Source organism: Erinaceus europaeus, chromosome 8, assembly GCF_950295315.1.
Source record: "Erinaceus europaeus chromosome 8, mEriEur2.1, whole genome shotgun sequence".
Lineage (NCBI taxonomy): Eukaryota > Metazoa > Chordata > Mammalia > Eulipotyphla > Erinaceidae > Erinaceus > Erinaceus europaeus.
Genome location: NC_080169.1, coordinates 100,118,889 through 100,144,340, shown reverse-complemented (window position 1 = coordinate 100,144,340; position 25,452 = coordinate 100,118,889). Strand labels below are relative to the sequence as shown.

Here is a 25,452-nt window from a genome sequence, read left to right as displayed (position 1 = left end):
AATGAATTTAAAAAACAAACCAAATGTACCAATTTAAGATCTTGCTTTCTAAATACAACTCCTTTCCAGTCATCTCCTTGACAGCTGAGGCTGAATGGGAAGAAAGAACAGTGAGAAGCCTCTGGAGAGAACTCTTCCTCTGGGGTAACCTAATGGTATACTTCAGAGCAGAGAGCGGAAAGCTGTGAAAGACTCATTGGTTATTAGACAGTTTGTCTCTGGCTTTTAGAGACAGGTTTTATTCAGAACATTTCCAGGAATTTTATTCCCATGAAAGTGTTCCTAAGTGCCAGCCCATTTTATATGTCATAATCATACCTGTACAGGTAATAACAATATCCACTTGTCGGATGACCTCGTTCAATTTCACCAGCCGAAATCCATCCATACTGTAGAAATAAAGTGGCGTAAATTAGCCTCAACAGGCAGCTGGGGAACCCTTTGCCATCGAAATATATATGCATATATATCCCCCTCCCCAAGCTGGGGCCTGGCACATGAGCAAATGGCTCCCATGTTGATTAAAAAAATTCTTTTCAGGTAGAGAGAGACAAAGAAAGAGGAAGACATACCATAGTACCAGAGCTTCCCCCAGTGCTGTAATTCTCCCATGTGGTGTCAGGGTTTGAACCTAGGTTGCATGCGTGGCAAGGCACACTTCCTACTCAGTAAGCTGTCTTTTGGATAAATTAGAATTTCCTAGTTTACTACCTCTTCCTCACTGAATCTGTCACCAAATCTGTTGACTCCTCCTTTTTAAAATTCTATACAGTCAAAAAAAAAAAACAAAACATTCCATATAGTCTCTTGAATCTTAGTTCTCTCCACTCACGCTGGCCTTGCTTACTGAACATTAGAACTTCTTATAGGTTACTGCCATTGTCCCTGATCCAACCTCACCACTTCTAGCTTTATGTTTCTAACCCACTGTACAGAGTGGTTTCTTTAAATGCTATTTTAGATCATGTCACTTGCTGAATGAAATGGGGAAAAACAAGAAAAAAAAAAAATAAGGAAAAAATGGCAGCCAGGAGTGGTGGATTTGTAGTGCTGGCACCAAATTCCAGCAAAAACCCTGGAGGCAAAATAAGTAAATAAAAACTTCCAGTTCCTTTTTAAAAATATATATTTTATTTGATAGGATAGAAAAGGGAATTGAGAGAAGGGAGAGGGAGAGGGAGAGGAAGTTATCTATCTATAACACTGCTTCACTGCTTTTGAAACGTCCCCCATCCCTGCAGGTGGGGACTGTGGGTTTGAATCCAGGTCCCTGTGTATGCACTCATTACCTGGCCCCTTATTTCCAGTTCCTTAAACCTGTCCTATTCTCTCCCTCTGTAACCACTCACATCTGCCTGTCCCTGGAATTGACTAAGAAACCACTTACACACGTCTCTATATTCAGCTCTCCTGACGCCTCTTTCTATTCTGCCTCCTGGTTCATTAGATATGTTCCCTCTGTGCTCTTGTGAGGTGCTCACTGTTTAGCCTGCTCACAGCATTTGCTACACTCTGCAGCGGTTATTTATCTGTGTGCTTCTAAAAGCAGAGACCTTGTGTCATTGTCATTCATCTAGCAACCTTAGCCGGCCTCAGCACAGAGCAGTGCCACTAATAAAGAGTGAGTGAGAAGATCATGTCTGCAAGGGAACTGGAGGCCGGATGGCAGTCATATTAGAGCACAGGCAGCTTTCTTTAAAGAACTCTGAGAGTGCTAAAGTGGGGTGGGTGGAGCTGACTCCCAGAAAACCAATGAGTCTGCAGGGGGAACTTTAGGCTCAGGATATGTGAGGTAGGGGAAATGGTCACGGCAGGTCTTTAGGCCACACCACACTCTATCCCGAGAACTGTCAGGGACAGCGATCTTTCCATTCTGCCGAGGATGAGAAGAGACAAGAAGAGCTTCCATTTAGTTAGTGTATATTATGGGACAGCAGCTCTGCATTTTGGTTAATCATTATATATATGCATATAATGTAATTATTATTTTATGAAATTATTTAAAGATTTAATTATTTATTAGGACAGAGAGAAATTGAGAGAGAAAGTGGAGAAAGAGAGGGAGAGAGACAGAGAGACATGTGCAGCACTGCTTTACCACTTGTAGTAGCTTCTCCCCCTCAGATGAGGATTGAGGCTTGAACCCAGGTCATTGTCCATGACAACATGTGTGCTCAACCAGGTGTGCCACCACCTTGCCTCAAATTTTACTGAACTTTCACAACTCTTTGAGGTAGGTATGACTACTCATACTCTCATGAGGGAACAAAACTATTCTTTTAAAATGATGTTTTAATTTTGAACTCGTTTCAAATTCAAGAATCACAAGAATGGTGTGAACTGTCGCCAGCTAGTAGAGTCCAAGCTGCTGCTCACCAGGCTCTACCCTAGCAGCTCATGCTCCTCCCCTGGATGTCTCTGATGCTTCTTCCTGACTGGATTTAGGGTTTACATTTTGGGGAGAAGTATCACAGAAGTGGTTTTGCCAATGCACCGCATCAGAAAGGATATAGGCTGCTAGCCTATTTTGCTTTTGATCATTATTTTCAAAGGGAAAAGGGGAGGAGAAACTTCTTCTCTGGCTCAAGATATCCCACTGCAGAGTTGCACGGGAATTCTCAACTTGAGTGTCTCTGATCATCTCAACTCTCTCTGAGCAGGGCTCTTTGATCTTTGAAAGACAGGCTCTGAGAGCTCACAGCAGCCTCTCTTGGGCCCTGGGCCCCTCTAAGGTAAAGCAGGGCATTTGCCTCACCACTTTTAGAGGCAGCTGGAAGATCACACAGTCACTATGCAGGAGAGGGAGGAAGGGCAAGACAAGGCTCCCAGCGTGATCTTACCAGGCCTGCAAGGCACAGATGGGGTCGATCTCCGTGACATACACGATGGAGCCCATGGCTTTCAGAGCAGCACAGCACCCCTTCCCCACCTGAGAAGAGCAAACAGTGAACACACAACTTGAGGACAGTCGGGGGGGGGAGGACCCACTTCTCCAAGCTGCTGATGCAGTGCACTCCCCTTGCCACCCCCAAGAGAAATCTCACTAAATAATGGACTTATGCTTTGGGGGGAAATAAGAAAGACAAATGAATGCAGCTCATAAACCGACTCTGAGCCCCTGCTTAGTACATGCGTGTGCACTTGAACACCCACACTCACGATTTATAATCAAAACAGCAGCTAAAAGAACATCACAAAGAGTACTGGAACAGTCAGTAAATCAACTTAAGGCCAAAAATGAGAAAGGAAAAGGCAATACTGTACTTAAACCAGGGGTTCTCTAAAGAACTCCCCCACCACCAAGAAGTGGCATTCTTCTGTTTGTACAGGTGAGTGTATTTCAGCTGAAAAGTTAGCTTTTGTTTTTTAAATATATTTTATTTACTACTTAATGAAAGAGATACAGAGAGAGGGGAAGAGAGAGAGAGAGAGAGAGAGAGGAAGAGAGAGAGAGAGAAAGCATGGAGCATGAGTGAGTGCAATGCTCAGCTCTGGCTTATGGTGCTGGGGATTGAACCTGGGACCTCAGAACCTCAGGCATGAAAGTCTTTTGCAGAACCATCATGCTGTCTCTCCAGATGAAAAGTTAGCTCTTACCTCACCGTAGCCACAGACCACCACCTGCTTTCCGCCAAACATCATGTCTGTTGTCCTTTTAAGTCTAGAGGGGAAAAAAATCACTAGGTCAGAAAAGAGTTTCTCTCACTTGTTCTCTGAGGGTAACTTGGGTCCCTGTGTTCCACTGTTTGCTTATTTTCTCCATTTTGAAAGAAAGTCTGGTTTCTAGCCTGGCAAGACTATTTAATGATGAGAAAGAAAAAATGATGAATAAACTATAATATTGTCTTACTCCAAGGTATCTAGTTAATTTCATCTATGGTCTACAAAATAAGTTTTAAACATAACTGCAATATACATTTACTATATAATTTTTTGGCATATATACTATTTGAATAAAAGACACAAAGGAGAAAATCAAAATAATGGAATGTGTTTTTCTTCTTGTCGCCAGGGCTTCATTGCTAGATAGAGACAGAGAGAAGAAGAGGTAACACAGCGATGAAGTTTCCTCTACTGCAGTAGAAGTCAGTCAAGCTTGAGCCTACGTTGTGTTCATGACAAAGCACATGCATTTCCCAGCTGAGCTATCTTAGCAGACCATCGTTTTATTTAGGAAGAGATGAAGGTAAGGCTTAATGGAAACATTATTCTGTTAATTTTAACAGGGTCAGAAAGAAATCCTGATAGATGAGGACTGCACTCAGGAGAATCAGAAGGGTCAACAGCTCCTACGTTGATGCAATGTGGAGGTTTAGTGGGTAGCACGGTGCAGAGAGCTAGAGCACCACTACACAACGCAGTGTGTTTTCTCAAACATGCTCACTTCTTTGTCTCTGATTCCTTAAGAAACTAGAATAGAGGGTCAGGCAGTGGTGCACCTGGTTAAGTGCACACATTATAGTGGGCAAGGATCTAGGCTCAAGCCCCTGGTCCCCACTTGCAGGGGGAAGCTTCACAAGTGATGAATCAGTGCTGCAGGTATCTCTCTGTCTCTATGAAAGAAAGAAGGGGGGAAGGAAGGAAAGGAAAAGGAAGAGAAAAAGAAAAAGGAAGAAAGAAACTAGAATAAGGGTTCTTACTGTTTCCAGAGTCTCTAGGAAGAACCTGTAGGAAGAATTTATTTGCTTTTTGGGTTCAAGTTGTCTTCCTTCTCTAGACATTCCTAGCTAGGCAAAGGAAAGCTTGTAACTAAAGCTAGCCTGTTCTGAGAAAGACAATTCCAACAAATATTTGTGGGTCCGTTTTACTAAATTTTCTGTTTGCCTCTCCTATTGAAAAGAGTCCCTGGATTGAAGACCCCACCAATGTGTCCTGGAGCTCCGCTTCCCCAGAGACCCACCCTACTGGGGAAAGAGAGAGGCAGACTGGGAGTATGGACCGAGCAGTCAACGCCCATGTTCAGCGGGGAAGCAATTACAGAAGCCAGACCTTCCACCTTCTGCAACCCTCAATGACCCTGGGTCCATGCTCCCAGAGGGATAGAGAATGGGAAAGCTACTGGGGAGGGGGTGGGATATGGAGATTGGGTGGTGGGAATTGTGTGGAATTGTACCCCTCCTACCCTATGGTTTTGTTAATTAATCCTTTCTTAAATAAAAAAAAAATAAATTAAAAAAAAAAAAAAGAAAAGAGTCTATTGATGTTCCAAAGGCAAAGTAGGGGTTCTGTCTGTCTAATGATGGGACAACCACACTCATGTGTAGGAGTTAGTATGATTCCAGGAACTCCAATGAAACTCAACAAATATCCATTAAGCACAAAGGTGATTTATGTGGAATGAAGAGAGTAAGTACGGCAGGGATTCTACTATACTCCAAGGTCACGGCCAAGGAGAATGGTGCTGGAATGGTTAACAGACCACAGTTTTGAAGCTTCCTTTGCTCTGGCTCTCCTCAAGCCGTCTCTCTTCTCCAGGAACCTGCCTCTCTTTGGCAATATGAATGCTTCTCTGCAAACAACAGGGCCGATTTCAGTTAGGTAGTGATTTCCTTGTGACCTTAGGGACAGAGATCTGCCTCAAGGTTTGAGAGAGGACAGAATAGGGACCAGCTAAATAGTGCACTGCTTTGTCATGTGTGTAACCCAGGTTTGAGCCCTTCCCTCACTGCACTGAGGGAAGCTTCAGTGCCACAGTCTCTTTCACTCTCTCTGACCCTCACTCAGATTCTATCTTTAAAGAACAAACAAACAAAAAGATAAAACAATCTCTGTCAAAGAAGGACTTTGGGGGTATGTGGGGGAAGCAGTCTGGTGGTATATCTAGGAAATACTGGGCAAGTGCTGGGTGGTGGCACACCATGCACAAGGACCGGGGTTCGAGTTCCCACTGCCCATCTGCAGGGGGATGCTTCACAAGTGATGAAGCAGGTCTATAGATGTCTATCTTTCTCTCTATTTCTCACTCCCCTCTCAATTTCTCTCTGTCTTGTCAAATTAAATAGAAAGAACGGGGAAAAAATAAGGAAAAAAAATGGCCACTGGCAGCAATGGATGTGTAGTGATGGCACTAAGCCCCAGTGATAACCCCAGCAGCAATAAAGTAAATAAATGAACAAACAAACATGATGGACCAGTGAGACAGCTCACTTGATTTGATGTGTGTGTGAGAGACACAGATTCTAATCCCCTATCCCCCCACAGCACTGGAGGGAGTTTTTAATGCTGTGGTGTCTCTCCCTTTCTATTTGAAATTTCAGCCTAGAGTGCTGAAACCTCAGTGACAACAACAAAATAGTCTGATCACATCACTGCCCTCCCTGATCCTCAGACCTGCTCCAAGAGTTCCTGAAATACTGCCTACACTTACTTCCTGGCCTGGGGAATACATCTGGGCTACCTTGGGATAGGCATGCTTATTCTTCCTACTAAGTGGAAGCTCAGGCTCTGGGAGGCTGTGCCTGTACTGCTTTTTGGCACAGCAGCCTAATGGTTGAAGCATCCTTAGAGGAACAAGGCGAGTCCCCCGTGGCTTAGGGTGTGTGTCACCAGTATAAGAATCACAGAAGGTTAACCGCTAGCACTGTCCTCATCTGGATTCTCGCTTGCCTGAAAATCATCTTCTTTCTATTATAGCTTTCCCAAAGCACATTTGGCTCCTCTTTGATTTCTCCTGTTCACAAGCTTGAGAGGAACCATTTGTCTGATTCGATCAGAAAGCTTTTCACCCGCTGCAGGCATCCCTGAGCTTTTAGTATCCAGTGGGTTTGAGGTGGGTTAACTGCCTTCCTATTTTGTCAATACCCTGAACTCATGTCTCACTGTTTCCACCTTACTTTCATTTTAGTACAACTCTGAAAGTAATGAATCCTTCTGACCTCCAGAGTAAACTCAGCTTAGGAAAGATGATGTCATTTCTTGGTGGACTAGTATGGGTTCCCTAATGCATCTTTCACTGAATCCAGTATAGGCAAAGTTTAGGCTCAAAGACGTGAAGCTTGAAAAATCTAAAAGATATTCATTGTGGATAAGTAAATCCTTTAATGAATATATCCCCAAATTGATATGTACAGATTTTTATCAGACTAAGGTTACTAAACACAACAATACTTATGTGGATGGAACTAGGGATAATTTGTAAGTGGACTGGTGGGTTGAAAATTCACTGAACTATCCCATCAATCTATTACTCTTAAAGAGTAGTGGCTCTTTAAGAGTAATAATGACACAGCTATATACAAATAATGTCAAAGGACATAAATTATGGTGATGTTGTGTATGATACAGAAAATCCTAACAAAGGGATTTTCAAAGTTAACCCAATTGCCAAATAATTTGATTACAGCAATAGCTATCTATTGCCTTCTTAAACCCTAACACAGCAGCAACCTCCTGCTTCCTCTATAGAGCCTATATTTCCCCAAGTCCTGGAACCTCTACCGTGGGGCTCACTTTCCTGCATGCCTCTCTCAATTCATACCAAGTGATATTGCATCTGCTGAACTCAACCTAATCAATGCAACGAGTACCACCTCAGCAAGCTTCACTTCAGATTGTGTCCAGAGACATCAGGCATGGAATGTCAACCTTTCAGCCTTATTACTCGGGTGAGACCTTTCCTTTCATTGGATTCTCTAAGTCCATTTCAGGTGGTTCACTTCCTAACAAAGTCCCAAAACCTAGATATACACCAGGTCCCATGAGATAGGACATATGTTCACATTTATCCATAATTTAGGGCAAAATATATGCCTGAAAGCAAAAATGCACAATAGTCTGTAGTGAGTCAGTATATGAAGCAAGCAAGTAGAAAGACCTAAAAAGACACCATAAAGTTCCTAATGAAATAGTGTCTACTTAGAAGTAGATAACCTCCTCACCTACCTCCTATTACACTTCCCTCACTCACTACAAAACTAACCGTATCAAAGTAAGGACTGCAAAAGCTGAATAAGGACAAGAGACTGGCATACTTTAATGATGACTCTTTAGTCACTATCAGGCCACCCCATAAGCCCTAGTCGGGGAGTCCTGAGATTCCCAGACAGACAAGATGGGCCTAGGCCTCGAATAAATCCCCCTCTCCATTGTTACTGATCATCTCTATAAGGAACAACACAATAGACCCCTCTGTGGGCCCCCATAGGACCTTGCCCTCAACATGGATCAACCACGGTAGAGAATGTTCCAGCCTCCAAAGGGAGGCTGGACAACATACTCTATTTTCCACCTGAGGAAGATGGATTCTGAAATTGGGGCAGTTTGGAATGAGCCTACTCATGACCACAGAATGTGAGCTCAGATCTACAGGGATACAGAGGTCACATAGGCTCCTAAGCTGAATATGGGCCTGAGATCAGAACAAATTGATGAGATTTACAGTCAACAATATTCATACACCTTTCCTATATTTAGGAGCTACTCTCTTCCCCGATCCAGCTTTCTGGTCTTTTTTCCAGCCATGATATCATCTCCCCAGACAATAACTTGGGTCCCCCTGCATATCATATGTCAAGCTCAAACAAACAAACAAACAAAAACACTAGTATAGTTATGGGCCCATTGGAATATACCTAAAATAGGCCAACTATCTATAAAACAGAGACCCCCCCAAATCTTCATCTGCACTAATCCAGCCTTTAGGTTCATGATTAGTCAACAATTTGTTTGGCTTTATATACTAACTCTTCTTTCAGTCACCAGGTTCCAGATGATCAACCAGACTTCCCTAGGCAGATGACCCTACCAATGTGTCCTGGAGCCCCACTTCCCCAGAGCCTTGACCCACTAGGGAAAGAGAGAGACAGGCTAGGTGTATGGATTGACCTGGAAATGCCTATGTTCAGTGGGGAAGCAGTTACAGAAGCCAGCCTTCTACCTTCTGCACCCCATAATGACCCTGGGTCCATACTTCCAGAGGGATAAAGAACAGGAAAGCTATCAGGGGAGGGGATGGGATATGGAGTTCCGGTGGTGGGAATTATGCAGAGTTGTATCCCTCTTATCCTATGGTTCTTGTCAGTGTTTCCTTTTTATAAATAAATAAATATATATATATGAGAGAGAGAGGCTGGGAGTATGGATCAACCTGCCAACACCCATGTTCAGCATAGAAGCAATTATAGAAGCCAGACCTTCCACCTTCTGCACCCCATAATGACCCTTGGTCCGTACTCCCAGCGGGATAAAGAATAGGGAAGCTATCAAGGGAGGGGATTGGATATGGATTTCTGGTGGTGGGAGCTGAACTGTACCCCTTATCCTATGGTCTTGTTAGTGTTTCCATTTTATAAATAAAAATTTAAAAAAGACATCATCAAAATATACATGTTACAATAAATATTATTGCTGGTAACAGTAAAAACAAAAGAGTAATAACAAAAGTAGTTTGAATTTGCACTGAACACCCCCCACCACCACCACCAATAAAAAGATTCAAAGCAAAAAGTTTCCCCTGTGATCTAACTCACCATCAGAATTGATTATGTATTCTAGAAATAAGGGCAAGGAAATTAACACTAAACAGCAGGGCATATACCTTAAGTCATTTAATTCTTACAATAACTCAGTGAGGTAAGTTTTACCATGACCATTGGACAGATGAGGAAATGGGTACAGTGGGGTTACATACTAACTTAGAGTTAATAAATGACAGAGTCAAGAGTCAGGCCAAGGTCCTTCCTTCTGGCTCCACTGCCTTTGATGTCACAACTGACTGGGGTCCAGATTGGATAGCCAAGTGACTCAGATGCCCTTTTTTGATTTTCTGTCAACTTATACACAACTGAAACTATGTCACTTGGCAAGATGCTAGATCAACTGAAAGGCTTTATGAAGAGGATTTTTGAGTCATTCCAGCAATAATGAAAGACTCTCCCAAACTCCAGAAACTAGGTAGTGGAAAACACAGTATTTGATTTTGTCAAACTTGCAGTCCTCACAGAATTGAAAAGCCAGAAATGCTTCTGGGAGTTGACTCTTTGCCCATGACAGCTTTCCAGATGGCCAGAGAATTATCTGGTAGTTAGTTGGAGCTTAAGAACTGGCAATAGGACACAGAATAGGGACACCAGGTACCTTTTTTCCAAAGATACGTAGCTCTGCCACCAAAAAAGTGGGGGTGAGTCTGATTTCTATGCGGAAATGGATTTGCTTACAAGAGTGGTTGAAGTGTTCTGGGTGAAAAGCACTGAGGGTACATGAAGCCATTCCCTAAAGTAATCCCAAACAAAAAACTCAGAACTTTAATTCAACAATTCAAGTGTGCCCCAAAGACAATGAAACATTACCCATCAAGAATTGACTCGCGGCAGCAATAGAGGTTGTCAAATTTCTGTTTGGTGACGGAGTCGTTGACATTCATGGCTGGAACACACAGCTTCCCGGCTTTGGAGAGCTGGTACAGTCTGAGGGTGAAGGAAATCAAGAACAGACAAAAATGAGTTGTCATGTTCTACAGCCAGTTTCACTTCAAACTCTAAAAATAAGTTGGTAGGACTAGACAGAAGTGCACAAGATACAGCTAGTTTCATCCCCCTTTCATGTATCTAGATAAATCAAGATCTTTCTAGAATCTATATACAGTTTGGAAATTTTGCTTTAATTTTTGCTAGAAAATTGTTGTTTTACAAGGTTGTTGCTGCCTCAGGGGTACAATTTCACATCTTCCCAAATATGTGCCAACACACCTTACCACCACTAAAGTGTCATCTCTTTCCATGCTAAGGCACAGTGCTTCCCAGCCCCCTTTTAACCTCCCCCTCCCTCCATAGTATCCTGGATTCGCTGATAAAGACTGATTTGGTTTCACCTTATCTTTTTCCTTGCTTTGTTTCTTTTTTCCCCCTGCTGTTTATTTCTTTAATTCTTTCTTCAAAACCATTTGCTTTGTTTCTTATCACATTCTCATATGAATGAGATCTGGGAATGTAGGGAAAAATTCTTCATTGATGGACTAAAGTGTAAACATTTTAATTGCTTATTTTAATTTTATTTCCCATTTAAAAAGAGTATTCCTTCATCCCCTAATGCAGTAATTTCAACCTTCAGCAGTCTCAATTTTATCATGTCAATATACATACAAATATATATGTCTATATGTAGAAGTTTAATCTTAAATCAAGTCAACTGACAAAATTCAGTGCCTCATGCAAAATTCATCTATAAGAATCTGAAGGCACAGATAACCCACAGTTCTGTATGTTAATAAAAATAATAATATATTACAAAAAGTAGAATTAATTCCAAGCTTTCAGTTCCTAGTTTCAGTTCTTTCTGGGGGAAGAAAAGTAAACAGAAATGAGTTTAATTCTACTCAGATGGTTGTTGCTCTTTTGAGAAACTGAACCCCAAATCTTTGCTCTCTACACCAGAATTCAGACTCCATGAGCGCTCAGGGTTGGTTTTGTTTTGCTTCTTGCTAGAGCCCTAACACAGTTCCTAGGGTGGTTCCTGGCTCACTGGAGAAGTTCAATAAATACCTGCTGTATTAATGACCTGGTTTCAACAAGGCAAACACTCCAGCATTGTTAGAATAACTAGAAGACACAAGGACAACATTTGGTCTACCACTCATCTTCCTTCTTATGCGGTGCCTGCACAATGAATTCTCTGCTCCTGGAGGCCATTTTTCCCATTGTGTTGCCCTTGTTGTTGTTATTGTTGCCATTGCTCTTGTTGTTAGGGCAGAGAGAAATGGAGAGAGGAAGGGAAGACAAAGAGGGGGAGAGAAAGATAGAAAAAAATAGAGTGCAGACTCAGATCTTGTCATCTTATAATGGTTCCAATTTTGAACACAATGCATTTAAAAGGTACATGATTACATAAAGAAAAAAAAAAAAAAAAAACCTCCACGTATGCCCTTGTCAGATCTTACCTATGGACTCCAGTAACACTCTCCTCTACTATGCCCTTGATTTTCTTAAACATGTTGGGATACTTCTTATAAATCCAGTGAGTAAGATCTCCTCCATCGTCCAAGATCTACAGTAACAAACACCAAGAATGTCATCTATTTTGCTGAAGGCTTGGGCTTCCAGTACTTTCTCTGGGTCTCGTGGTTCCATTTCAAATTGTCAATTTATAAATTTCAGGTTTCCTATATGGTTATGTTGAGTAACTAAAAGCCAGTCTAATACAAAGCCATGATTACACTGAAGTAAAAAGACAGTGATGGATGGAAGGTCAATTTTAATTCTCACAGCCAAGTGACCTTCTCACATGAATACCTAAGATAATAAAATGCACAAGTAGCTGGGACAAGTGTGGACAAGTAGCTGTCATCTAGATCACTGGCTTGTGAATGTGTGACAATAGGTATTCAGATAGCACAGAACTGATGTTAATACCTCTTCCATTGGTAAAATTCAGAACTTTAAATCTATGCAGTCAAAATTCAGTCTAAATAAAGCAAGATAATTAGTCTCCTTCCCAAAACAATGGCTTGTAAAAATGCTCTGCATTAATCCACTCTCTTGCCCACAGCAGCAGGCAACAATGTAGGGTTTTGCCTGGTACAACCTCACACCCTCGATTAACCACATTAAAAATAACCAGGCTCTGTGCAGCATGTAGGTGTGCATGCGTGCCTCTGAGCAGCACTTCACTGCCTCAGGTCGAGACTACAAAGAAAGAAACACAATGCTGTGCCCACTGGAGCTTTTGTCAGCAGAGGAAAGTGTCAGAGTTATAAATAAGTCAAGAAAGAGCAGCTGAGAATACGATTGGGCTGTTGGAGCCAACCACTTGAGCCCTTCACCCAGCTGTTAGAAATGCTTGGCAGGACTTGCTGAACTGTTGTGCCCATGATCTCAGGAGGGCCCATGAAACTGAGCTGCCCTCTACTGGCCCACTGCACAGTCTGTAGTCCCACCAGTGACCCACAGGACTACAAGGGGCAAGGACGCCATTCTGCACCCCTGGATGCACCAGCTTCTCCAATCTTACTGTCTCCCACTTAATTTCTTTTTTTTTCCCCTTTCCTTTTCTAGTTGATCTATTTTCTCTGACTTTAACTTAATCTGACTTGAGAGCAGGGATTAAAGGCAGGACTCCCACTCTATCATTGCTCCATGTTCTTCCAGCAGACTCCCTCCAGAACAGTTCTGAGCAATAAGAAGTTTCCTTCAGGTTTCTCTCTCCCTTTCTGCATGTATGAAATCCCTCCTGGACCTTTCTCTTGCAGTTTTGGGTCCCTAGTTGCATAAAAGATTACAGGTCAAAAGAGAGAGAGAAACTGGAAGTTGTGATTTGAATCATATCATTCCTGCATATTTTCCCTTGTGACAAAGGCATTTAGTTCTGCCAGCCAGTTTTATCCCTCACATTTATTTAGTGAACATGAGTGCATATTCTACTGCCGCAAATTCTCTTCTGAAGGTTGGAAAGCAAGGAAAAGTACCAGATCTTGACATAGCCAAAGAGGGATGAATCCTGGTTTTCTGGGGTGGCAACTGTTTTTATTCTCATCTTCCTTCATCAACCTTCCCAGCAGTTTATGCTGATCTGGCAGTCATAAACGCTCCAGGGACAAACCTAGTCCCTCCCTATGCTCATGCTATAAAATTAATGTTTTATTCTCAATAGACACTTTCCTCCCCAGTATCTTTAGTGTCTGTCAGTTAGATTCCCTCCTGTCACTGTTCAACTTTTCTGGAATGAGCTGACTCATATGATAGTCAATCCCTCCCTCCCCTTTAAGGCTTTGAAGGCTTTAGTGCAGCTTCTTCAACCTGCACTTGGTGCAGTGTGACCTGAATCACAGCTCTAGAGACTGCTTCTCTCTGCTGAGTGCCAGTGGATTGCAGCAAGCAATGCTCGGACGAGAGCCCCCTGCACTCTCTTATTATCAGCCAAGAACCTCATTTCTCTTTTCATTTATATGCAGACATATCTCATCATTTGTATAGCTTTTGGCCTCTCTTTGCAAATCAAATGTGCCATCAGCCTGCAAGAACTTGATATTTTAAAAAATAACAAAATTAGAATAATAAATAAAGCAAAAAAAAAAAGCAAACCTAGAATTTTATCCACTGTCTTTCTAAAGGTAGGGAATGAAGAAAGAAGAAAATTCAACTTGGAATTGCTTCCGGTTTAGCACAAGTGTAGACTGTAAGTGTAGAGAGCAAGCTAAGCAGCGCCAGAGCTGTGTATGGGCATGCGGATATGCACATCTGGATTATCAGCACTGGTGGTGACTAGCGGTAAGGGATGGTAACCCAGTCATCACGCTTTTTAATCAGCTATTTTATTTTATGCTGTTGATGAACACTTTTCTAAATTCTGCACTCCTCCACCCCAAGTTACAGCACTTTGAGACTATAAAGTGGTTTGATATATGTGGGGTCCCCTTAGCAGAAGCATCTCATCAATTTTTGCTAGAAATATAGACACATCACAGGATGTGTTTTTGGTTGAGAAACCCTCTCCCAGACCACTGCAGCCTTCTCTGGAATGTAACCCACCATGTTGGGCTGCCAGCCCTCCACATTTACACATCTGTCAATGCACCACCAGAAGTCATCTTCTGACTCTCCTTTCCAGGCAAAGACAGGAAATCCTGAGGAGAAAGAGCAAAGAGAAAGCATTAAGGGGCTGAACCTGGGGTACGGCTAGCAGACGATGGCTTCCTGCAGCTCTACCGGTTCTTATTCTGCTGTGGTCCTTGGACTGACTTTCCTCACTGAATAGTACTGTTTTTAGCCTGATAATTTTTGTTCTTGCCACAGAAAAATGGACAAAGAGGAACCAGAGTTTGGTGGATGCCAAGAATATTAGAGGGAGAAAATGAAATAAAAATAAAGAGGGGGAAAGAAAAAAAGATCAGAAATAAGTGCTTCCTGATCTAGCTGGCTGAATTCTCACCATTTCCCAATTACACTTTGCTCTTTCTGGCTTCTTTAGCTATTCCACCCACTCCTGGAGGAAACCCTTGCACTGTTCTCCATCTGTTAAAATTGTTACACTTCATGGTCCGGCTACATGCCATGTGTTCAGTGAAGCCTGACTAACTCAGCAGGAAGTAATCTCTCAAGGAATCTGAACTTCTGTAAGCCCCTTGCTTGTATATGGGATGTGGATTGTGACTTGTCATGGCACTGATCATTTGTGCCCTTGATCAGCATTATTTATAGGTGCATCTTCTTTCCCTAACCACAGTGGAAGATTCTGAGGACAAAGACACTGGTTTGTTCTTACAGCTCTTAGAGTAGTACATCAGTAAGCAGTTGTTTAAAAAAAGAGAAGTGAATGTACATGTACCATTAGGTGGGTATATCTTTAATATTTATGCACTCTATACACAAATAAACATTTTTAAATGAATGAATGTAGATGAGAGGACAAAGATGCTGAAGGCACTGTGTACTGGAGAGCCCCCCAGTATTTCTTGGGGGAATACACTTAAAACAAGTGTATGGAACTCTTGAATCTATGTTCTAGGTAAAGGCAAGAAACTGGAAAAGTCCAAATTTCTCATCTCTTTCATCCTTCAAGTACCAGTGATCATTGTGATTAAATATTAATCTGCCAGGTCAAGTTCTTTTTACTGCTGGAGCAGAAAACACCAAGCCAACTGCAGAAAATGGGGGGGGGGGGGAGACGACACAAAACAAAACAAATAAAAAACCCAGTGGAAGCACAGAACTGTGACAAAAGCACTTCTCCCCTACCTGCATGGCCCCAGATAGTGAAGAGTGTGCACTGGTGCTCTGACATTAGTGAGTCAAGGCAAAGCAGTCACTAACAAGAAAGCATTCCACATGAGGGGTGACTTGTGATAGAAAAAGTGATTATAAAACAAAAGAAAGTTCCCCAGAGAGCAGAGAAAAACCAAATTCATTAAGAACAGGGGTCAATTTCTTCCAAGACCACTCCTTTAAAAAAAATTATCAGTGATTTAATAATGATTAACAAGATTGTAGGGGGTACAATTCCATACAGTTCCCACCACCTGAGTTCTGTTTCCCATCCCCTCCATTGGAAACGCCCCTATTCTTTTTTTTTTTTTTTTTTTTTTTTGTTTAAATCAATGAGAGGGATAGGAAGAGAGAGGGAAAGAACCAGACATCACTCTGGTACATGTGCTGCCAAGGATCAAACTCAGGACCTCATGCTTGAGAGTTCAATGCTTTATCCACAGCACCACCTCCCGGACCATGGAAACTCCCCATTCTTTATCCCTCTGGGAATATGGACCAAAATTCTTTATGGGGCTCATCACATGCAGGGGAGACAGCATGTTGATACAAAAAGACTTACATGCCTGTGGCACCAAATGACACATAATAAGCCAGCGCTAAGCAGTGCTCCAGAAAAGAGAGAGAGATAGAGAGAGAACCAACAGAACTTGTGAGAGCTTTACTTTAGCAAAAAAGACTGAAAGAATAGGGGAGGGCTGGGGAGACAGCATAATGGATGTGCAAAAAGACTTTCATGCCTGAGTCTCTGAGGTCCCAGGTTCAATCTCCAACACTATCATAAACCTGAGCTAGTAGTGCTCTGGAGGGATGGGGCGTAAGAAAAGAGACAATTCAGAGGAGCAGGCTCTTACCACTCTCTGCCAGGGCTGCAGCCACCTCATTGAGTGTGGAGTAGATGTTGCAGGCGGCCCAGCGGCACTGTGCCCCCAGGGCACCCAGCGTCTCCATGAGCACCTGTGTCAGACAGAAAGCACCAGGTGAGACCAACAATTGGGCAAGGAGATTAAGTATATGTATTCGACTAGGAGAAAGTTTGTCAACAATAGCTGAGGCAAGAGATTTTCTCTTTCTTTCTTTCTTTCTTTCTTTCTTTTCACTTCCAGGGTTATTGCTGGGGCTTGGCACCTGCACCACAAATCCACTGCTCCTGGAGGCTATTTTTTCCCCCCTTTTGTTGCCCTTGTTGTTTTAACATTGTTGTGGTTACTATTGTTATTATTAATGATGTCATTATTGGATATGAAGAAAGAAATGGAGAGAGGAGGGAAAGACAGAGAGGAGAGAAAGATACCTACAGACCTGCTTCACCGCTTGTGAAGCAACCCCCCTACAGGTGGCGAGCTGGGGGCTCGAACCAGATCCTTATGCCAGTCCTTGCTTTGTGCCATGTGTACTTAATCCGTTGTGCTACCGCCTGGCCCCCTTCTTTTTCTTTTTCTCTTTTTGCCTCCAGGGTTATCGCTGGGGCTCAATACCTGCATTATGAATCCACTGTTCCTGGTGGTCATTTTTTCTACTTTTTATTGAATAGGACAGAGAAATTGTGAGGGGTGGGGAAGATAGAGATGGGGAGAGAAGGATAGACTCCTGCAGACTGTACCCCGCTTATGAAGAGACCATCTGGCAAGTAGTGAGCTGGGGGCTTGAACTGGGACCCTAGTGTCAGTCCTTGTGCTTCGTACTATGTGCGCTTAACTCAGTGTGCTACCGCCCAGGCCCCAGGCCAGTGATTTTCAAGCTATACAGACAGTCCTCAGGGCCTAGAGAAGGGGTGGGGTGGGGAGGCAGCAGCTGAGTGCAAGACTGAAGCTGAGTGCTATACTTTCATCTATTTAACACACTTGTGTGACCACCCCATAAAATCAAATTAAACTATAAATCTCAGATCCAAAACAATTTTTAAAACTTTCTTAAGACTTATTTTTGATAAGGAAAGAGAGAAAGAGAGAGAGAGAGGGAGAGAGAGAGAGAGGAAGGAGTCGAGAGGGATGGAGAAGACAGAGAGAATGGAAGACACACACAGCACTGCTTCACTGCTAGTGAAGCTTCCACCTGCAGGCAGAGACTGGAGCTTGAACCTGGATCCTTGTGCATGGTAACAGACACACTCTACCTGGTGTGCCAACGCCTGACACCTACAAAATATTTAAACATCCACCGATATACAGTTTTGCTTCTTCTTCTTCAGATGTAGAAAGCTGCAAGCAAAGCTTCCACCCTAATGGGAAAAAGCTGACGGTCTGTACAGCTATGACTTTTCTAGGGTTCATCATAGAGCTGGGGTATAAGGCACCAGGTGAGCTGAGTCCCAGAGAGTGACTGTTTTTGTTTTTGTTTTTAAAGAGAAGGAACACTGTTTCATTCTTGGCAAAGCATGGGAAGAAGAGGAAACTGCCATCACAATGGTAAAAAAAAAAAAAAATTAGTTGGGGGTTGGGTGCTAGCGCAGCGGGATAAGCGCAGGTGGCACAAAGCACAAGGACTGGAATGGAATAAGGATCCTGGTTCGAACCCCTGGCTCCCCACCTGCAGGGGAGTCGCTTCACAGGCGGTGAAACAGGTCTGCAGGTGTCTATCTTTCTCTCCCCCTCTCTGTCCTATCCAACAATGATGACATCAATAACAACAATGATAACTACAACAACGACAATAAAAAAATGAGTTAAATTTTTAATGAAATTGTAAAGCTGCATTGGGAAGTGTGAGTGGGGCTGCTCTTAGCTCCAGATTCAAACACTAGCTCTGCTCCAAGTACTTCTGCCCAGTGCTCACCAGAATGAGTGAAGGAGAGAGCTGAGGGACTGGGCTCAAACACAACCTTCCCTCCTAAGAAGCACAAGCTTTCAGCGGTAGGAAGATGAGCAGGAATTATGCCTGCCAGCGACCAGTCAAGACCCACTGCTTCCGGTGGCAGGTAGAGGCATAAGCTCTCTGCTCCTGAGGACAGTGGCAAGAAACACTGAAGGGTCCAGAACTCTGCACGGATACACAGAAAGATATGCTACCTCCAAGGTGGACAAGAAAATCCCTCTGGCTCAAAACCCACTGCGCACACATGGCAGGATTTAGAGGGGAGAGGCAGGCACACTTAAAAAGTGGGACAGGGTGGTGGTGCACCTGGTTGAGCGCACATGTTACAATGCACAAGGACTCAGGTTCGAGTCCCTGGTCCCCACCTGCTTCAGGAGTGGTAAAGCAGTGCTGCAGATGTCTCTCTGTCCCTCTTTCTCTCTACCGCCCCTTTCCCTCTTGATTTCTGGCTGTCTCTATCCAGTAAATAAAGATAATAAAAAATTTTTTTAAAAAGTTCAGTCCTTACAGAGGTGTAAAATTCAAGCTGAACCAGAAGATGCAAGAACTGTATCTGGGGAGTCGGGCGGTAGCACAGCGGGTTAAGCGCAGGTGGCGCTAAGGACAAGGACCAGTGTAAGGATCCTGGTTCGAGTCCCCGGCTCCCCACCTGCAGGGGAATCGCTTCACAAGCGGTGAAACAGGACTGCAGGTGCCTATCTTTCTCTCCCCTTCTTTGTCTTCCCCTCCTCTCTCCATTTCTCTCTGTCCTATCCAACAACAACGAGATCAATAACAACTACAACAATAAAACGACAAGGGCAACAAAAGGAAATAAATATTTTTAAAAAAAGAAGTTAAAATTAAAAAAAAAAAAAGTACTGTATTTGCCCTCACTGTGAGTCCAGCAGGTATTTGAAGAGAGCGCCCTCTGTGGCAAGCATGGGCAAAAGCAGCCAATGACTGAGGGTTATGCCAAAATCACAACATAGCTGCAGTCCAATGCTGCGCAGAACTGCAGAACTGGTTTATCTTCCTGCATGTTTCATTCAATCCATACCCTTTGATACGGATCGGCTGAGCTCAAACAAATCAATGCAACCAGTACCACCTCAACATGTTTCACTGCGGATTGTGTCCAGAGACACCTGACCTTTGGGGTCAGGCAGTAGCACAGTGGGTTAAGCGCACATGGAACCAAGACCAAGGACAGGAATAAGGATCCCGGTTCCAGCCCCCAGTTGCCTACCCACAGGGAGGTCGCTTCACAGGCAGTGAAGCAGGTCTGCAGGTGTCTATCTTTCTCTCCCCCTCTCTGCCTTCCCCTCCTCTCTCCATTTCTGTCCTATCCAACAATGATGACATCAATAACAACAACAATAATAACTACAACAACAATAAAACAACAAAGGCAACAACAACAACAAAAAGAATGTCAACCCTTGAGTATGGCTCAACCTGTTAATGCCCTGTTAATGACCTGTTAATGTTTAGTTGAGAAATAATTACAGAAGCCAGACCTTCCACCTTCTGCACCCCACAATGATCCATGCTCCCAGAGGGATGAAGAATAGGGAAACTATCAAGGGAGGGGATTGGATATAGAGCTCTGGGGGTGGGCACTGTGTGGAAATGTACTCCTCTTATCCTGTAGTCTTATCAATATTTCTATCTTATAAATTAAAAAATAATGTCAACCCTTTCAGCTCCAGCACTCTGGTGAGACCTTTCCTAGCTCACAGGACTCCTCAATTCCATATCAGGTGGTGCACCTCCTAACAAACACAGAACCTAGATACAGACCAGGTCCCCTGAGACAGAACATATGTGCATATGCACCCGTAAGTTAGGGGGAAATATACACCTTAAAGCAAACGTGCACAATAGTTTGCAGTGACCCAAAACAGCAAGCAAGTAGAAAGACCTTAAAAAAAAAAAAAAGACACCATAAAATGATACTTACAACCTTGAAAAATTCATGTTAAGTGAAATAAGTCAGAAACAGAAGGATGAATATGGGATGATCTCACTCTCAGGCAGAAGTTGAAAAACAAGATCAGAAAAGAAAACACAAGTAGAACCTGAAATGGAATTGACGCATCGCTCCAAAGTAAAAGACTCTGGGGGGGAGGTGGGTGGGTGGGGAGAATACAGGTCCAAGAAGGATGACAGAGGGCCTAGTGGGGGTTGTATTATTATATGGGAAACTGGGGAATGTTATGCATGTAGAAACTATTGTATTCACTGTTGAATGTAAAACATTAATTCCCCAATAAAGAAATAAAAAAAATGATACTTATATACCTTCCCCATATTTGGGAGCTACTCTCTACCCTCATCCAGCTTTCTAGTCCTATTTCCAACTCTGACACCATCTCCCCAGACAATACCTCTGGCCGACCTGCACGTTAGCTGTCAGGCTCAGGCAAAAACTAGTAAAATTATGAACCCCCTGGAGTATACCTAAAATAGACCTACTAGCTTTTTCCAAAATGGAGACCCCAAATCTGACATCTGCTATACTCTTGCCATTAGGTTCCTGACTATTAAACAGTGTTTTTTTTTTTTATATATATATCTTAATGCTTTTTCAGCCGTCAAGTTTCAGATGCTACCATGATGCCAACTCGACATCCCCAGACAGGGGACCTCACCAATGTACCCTGGACACCCACCTCTCCAAAGCCCTGCCCTACTAGGGAAAGATAGAGATAAGCTGGGAGTATGGATCGACCTGCCAATGCCCATGTTCAGAACAGAAACAATTACAGAAGCCAGGCCTTCCACCTTCTGCATCCCATAATGATACTGGGTCCATACTCCCAAAGGGATAAATAGGAAAGCTGGGAGCTGGGCGGTAGCGCAGTAGGTTAAGTGCACATGGCACAAAGCAAAAGGGCCAGCGTAAGGATCCTGGTTCGAGCCCCCAGCTCCCCACCTGCAGGGGGGCTGCTTCACAGGCGGTGAAGCTGATCTGCAGGTGTCTATCTTTCTCTCCCCCTCTGCCTTCCTCTCCTCTCTCGATTTCTCTCTGTCCTATCCAACAACAACAATAGCTATGACAATCATAACTACAACAAGTGCAACAACAAGGGCAACAAAATGGGAAAAATGGTCTCTAGGAGCAGTGGATTCGCAGTGCAGGCACCAAGCCCCATCAATAACCCTGGAGGCAAAAAAAAAAAAGAAGAAGAAAGCTTTCAAGGGAGGGGATGGGATAAGGAACTCTGGTGGTATTGTGTATAACTGTACCCCTCTTACCCTGTGGTTTTGTCAATATTTTTTATTTTATAAATAAATTAATTAAAACAAAAGAACTACAGAACTAAAATTCAGTACAATTCATGTCATTAATGGAAGCTAGTATACTACCAAGCAATACAAAATTTCAAGACATGCAAACATGAAAAATAGCCCATTGTTGAGAAACAGAGTACTCAAGAGGCCCAAACTCTGCAAAAAGCAGATGTCTGAGCAGACAGGACTGTAAATTAATCGGGATTAGTATGCTTCTCTTAAAGAATCTAGTCAAAACAGATAATCAAACTCTATGAACAAAGAGGGAATTTCAGTGGAAGGACAGAAACCATAAAAGCAGTCCAACAGAGAATAATTTAAGGGACCAGAAATCCTCCAACAGTCTCTTGGTCAGCATGAGAATATCTGAGGAGGCATTAGTGGAGGTGAGGATAGGCAGTGCTAATAAGAACTATCAAACAGGGAGTCGGGCCGTAGTGCAGCGAGTTAAACGCATGTGGCGCAAAGTGCAAGGACCCACGGAAGGATCTGGGTTTGAGCCCCCGGCTCCCCACCTACAAGGGGGTCGCTTCATAGGTGGTGAAGCAGGTCTGTAGGAGTCTATCTGTCTCTCCCCCTGTCTTCCCCTTCTTTCTCAATTTCTCTCTGTTTTATCTAACAATGACGACATCAATAATAACTACAACAACAATTAAAAAAACCAACAAGGGCAACAAAAGGGAAAATAATACAAAAAAAAAAAAAAACCCTATCAAACAAACACAGAAATGAAAAAAAAAAAGAGTAAGGGGAAATGAGAGCAGAGTCTCCAATAGTTTCGGGGTATTCTTACATGGTCTAATGCATATGTAATTAGAGTCCCACAAGGGCAGGAAGGCATGAAAGGAGCAAAAGAAATATGTGAAAAGTGAATAGGCAATTATTTTCTAAACATAATGAAAAGAGGATCCAGGGACAATGATATTTCAGTAGCAAATTGTACACCAGTATTCAAATTAGCTAAAAGGAACCAGAGCTCCTTGGAGAAATAACTTATTCCTGGGTTAAGAAAGGGAACTCAAAGGTGAAAAATATTTAGACAGCTTGTGAAACTCAAATAGAATGTGAAGGTCAGATAGTAATAATGAATTTAATTTCCTAACTGAAAAAAATATTTACATTTTTAAAATTGTATTATCTTTATTTATTGGATGGAGACAGTCAGAAAGTGAGAGGCGAGGGAGGTAGAGAAGAAGAGAGACAGAGAGACGCCTGCAGCACTGCTTCACCGCTTGCAAAGCTTTCCCCTTGTAGGTGAGGACCGGGGGCTTGAACCTGGGTCCTTGAACATTCTAACAGGAGCACTCAACCAGGTGTACCACTACCCAGCCCCTATATTTACATATTTTTATGAAAGAGGGAAAGAGACCAGAGAACCAGTTCAGCTCTGGCAAATGGCAGTGGTGAGGAATGAACCCAGGACCTCAGGTATGTTAAGTCGTGTGTTCAACCACTGAACCATCTCCTTAATCCCCAATTTCCTAATTTTTAGTGGTTGTAGTAGTCAGACAGGAAATGTCCTTGCTGGTGGAAAACATAGACATGAGTATTTGTGGGCAAATTAGCATCAGACTGGCAACTTACTCTCACATGATTTAGAAAGAATATTCCCTTCCCTATACCAGCAATGCGCCTACAAGTATGTTCTTTCCTAATTTTGAAAAATTATTTTTGTTTTTTAACTTTTTTTGTTTAGATAGAGACAGAGAAATTGAGAGGGGAGGGGGAGATAGGGAGTGAGACAGAAAGACAACTGCTGCCCTGCTTCACCACTCGTGAAGCTTTTTTCCTTTGTAGGTGGGAATCAGGGGCTTAAACCTGAACCCTTGTGCAATGTAGTGTGTGCTTAACCAGGTGCGCCACCACCTGGCTCTGAAAAAATATTTTTAAAATTGGATTCCTGGCTTGCTTTTCCTTCAACATACCATCACTTCTTTCTTTTTGTTTAAAATATATATGTATTTTTATTTTTTAACTTTAATTTGATAGGACGAAAGAAATTGAGAATGAGGGTGGATAGAGAAGGAGAGACAGAGAGACACCTGCAGCCCTGCTTCACCACTTGTGAAGCTTTCCCCCTGCAGGTGGGGGCTAGGGGCTCAAGCCCGGGTCCTCGCACACTGTAGTTTGTATGGTTATCCAGGTACACCACCACCCAAACCCCTAATCAATTTTTTATTTCTTCTTCTTCTTTTTTTTTTTAAGATTGTATTTATTTATGAGAAAGATAGGAGGAGAAAGAACCAGACATCACTCTGGCACATGTGCTGCCGGGAATTGAACTCAGGACCTCATGCTTGAGAGTCCAAAGCTTTATCACTGCGCCACCTCTAGGACCACTCACTTCTTTCTATTACTTACACACACACACATACACACCACTGGAGTTTCCTCTGCTGTTGTGAACACACACACACACACACACACACACACACACACACACACCCCACTGGAGTTTCCTCTGCTGCCGTGACATTCCCATGTGGTACTGGGGCTCTACTCCAGGCTACACTCATGGCAATGTGTGCTGGCTGGTTTGAGCTATCTTCTAGCCTCAAGAGCTCTTAATAAGATTAAAGCTTAAGTCAAAAAGTTTACCTTAAAATTGCCTGATCACTGTGGTAATCTCCTAGTTAACTTTGGGTAGTGGGGATTTTCATTTTTAGTGATTTGTATTTTTGAATATTTTATAGTAAAAATGTCTAATGAGTATGCTAATGTGTGCTAGGGAGATGGCACAGCAGTAAATGCAGGCCTTGCAGGACAGAGGTTCTGAGTCTGATCTTAAGTATTAACTATGTCAAGGTGATACTCTGGTGTGCTCTCTCTTTTTCTCTCTCTCCTCCTTTGAAAAAAAATGCTAATTTAAAAATACTTGACCACAACTCCAATAAATTTGGCTAATCTCAATTGTGCAAGGCCACCTAATAAGTTAATGGCAGAATTCTGTGTTTTAATTTCTAGTCCTCACTACCTCTCATCACCTGAGCCCTTTTCTCTTGCTATCTTAAATAACTTATTTACTTCTACAACCAAGTTTGTGTTTTTTTTCCTCTAGGGTGACTGCTGGGGCTCAGTGGCTGCATTATGAATCTATTGTTCCTGGTGGCCATTTTTCCATTTTGTTATTGTTGGATAGGACAGAGAGAAATCGAAAGAGGAGGGGAAGACAGAGAAGGGGAGAGAAAGATAGATATTTGCAAACCTGCTTGCGAAAGGACCTCCCTGCAGTTGGGGAGCCGGGGGCTCGAACCGGGATCCTTATGCCAGTCCTTGCACTGTCGCCATGTGTGCTTAACCCACTGCACTACTGTCTGGCCCCAGCAGCCAAGATTCTTTTTGTTTTGTTTTTTAGCTAGAGAGACAGGTGGACAGAGAGAGGATCACAGCACTTGAGCTTCCTTTAATAAGGTGGGGACCAAGCTTGAACCTAAGCTATACACATAGCAAAGCAGTACATTACCCAAGTGAGCTATTTTGCTGGTCCTACAACCAAAACTTAAATTTGTTAAACAAAAGAATGATGCTGAGACTTACCTACAGAGCAATATAAAGTAACTAGAAAAATTAAGGGTTGGGTGGTAGCGCACTGGGTTAAGCACACATAGTACGGAGCCCAAGGACGCACGCAAGGATCCTGGTTGAGCCTCCAGCTCCCCACCTGTGGAGG

General features: G+C 42.9%; 1 protein-coding gene across 6 annotated transcripts in view; it reads right to left on the bottom strand.

The window, feature by feature from the left end:
- The window catches only part of AHCYL2 (adenosylhomocysteinase like 2), a 207,166-nt gene that overhangs the window by 24,114 nt on the left and 157,600 nt on the right, over positions 1 to 25,452 (bottom strand). For all 6 annotated transcript variants that reach the window (XM_060196543.1, XM_060196544.1, XM_016188601.2 and 3 more), the window contains 7 exons: positions 16,547 to 16,649; positions 14,460 to 14,554; positions 11,873 to 11,979; positions 10,287 to 10,403; positions 3,598 to 3,661; positions 2,841 to 2,929; positions 319 to 389 (listed from right to left, as the gene is read on the bottom strand). In XM_060196543.1, coding sequence (XP_060052526.1) covers positions 319 to 389; positions 2,841 to 2,929; positions 3,598 to 3,661; positions 10,287 to 10,403; positions 11,873 to 11,979; positions 14,460 to 14,554; positions 16,547 to 16,649 — 646 coding nt within the window. The remainder of the gene's footprint in view (positions 1 to 318; positions 390 to 2,840; positions 2,930 to 3,597; positions 3,662 to 10,286; positions 10,404 to 11,872; positions 11,980 to 14,459; positions 14,555 to 16,546; positions 16,650 to 25,452) is intronic.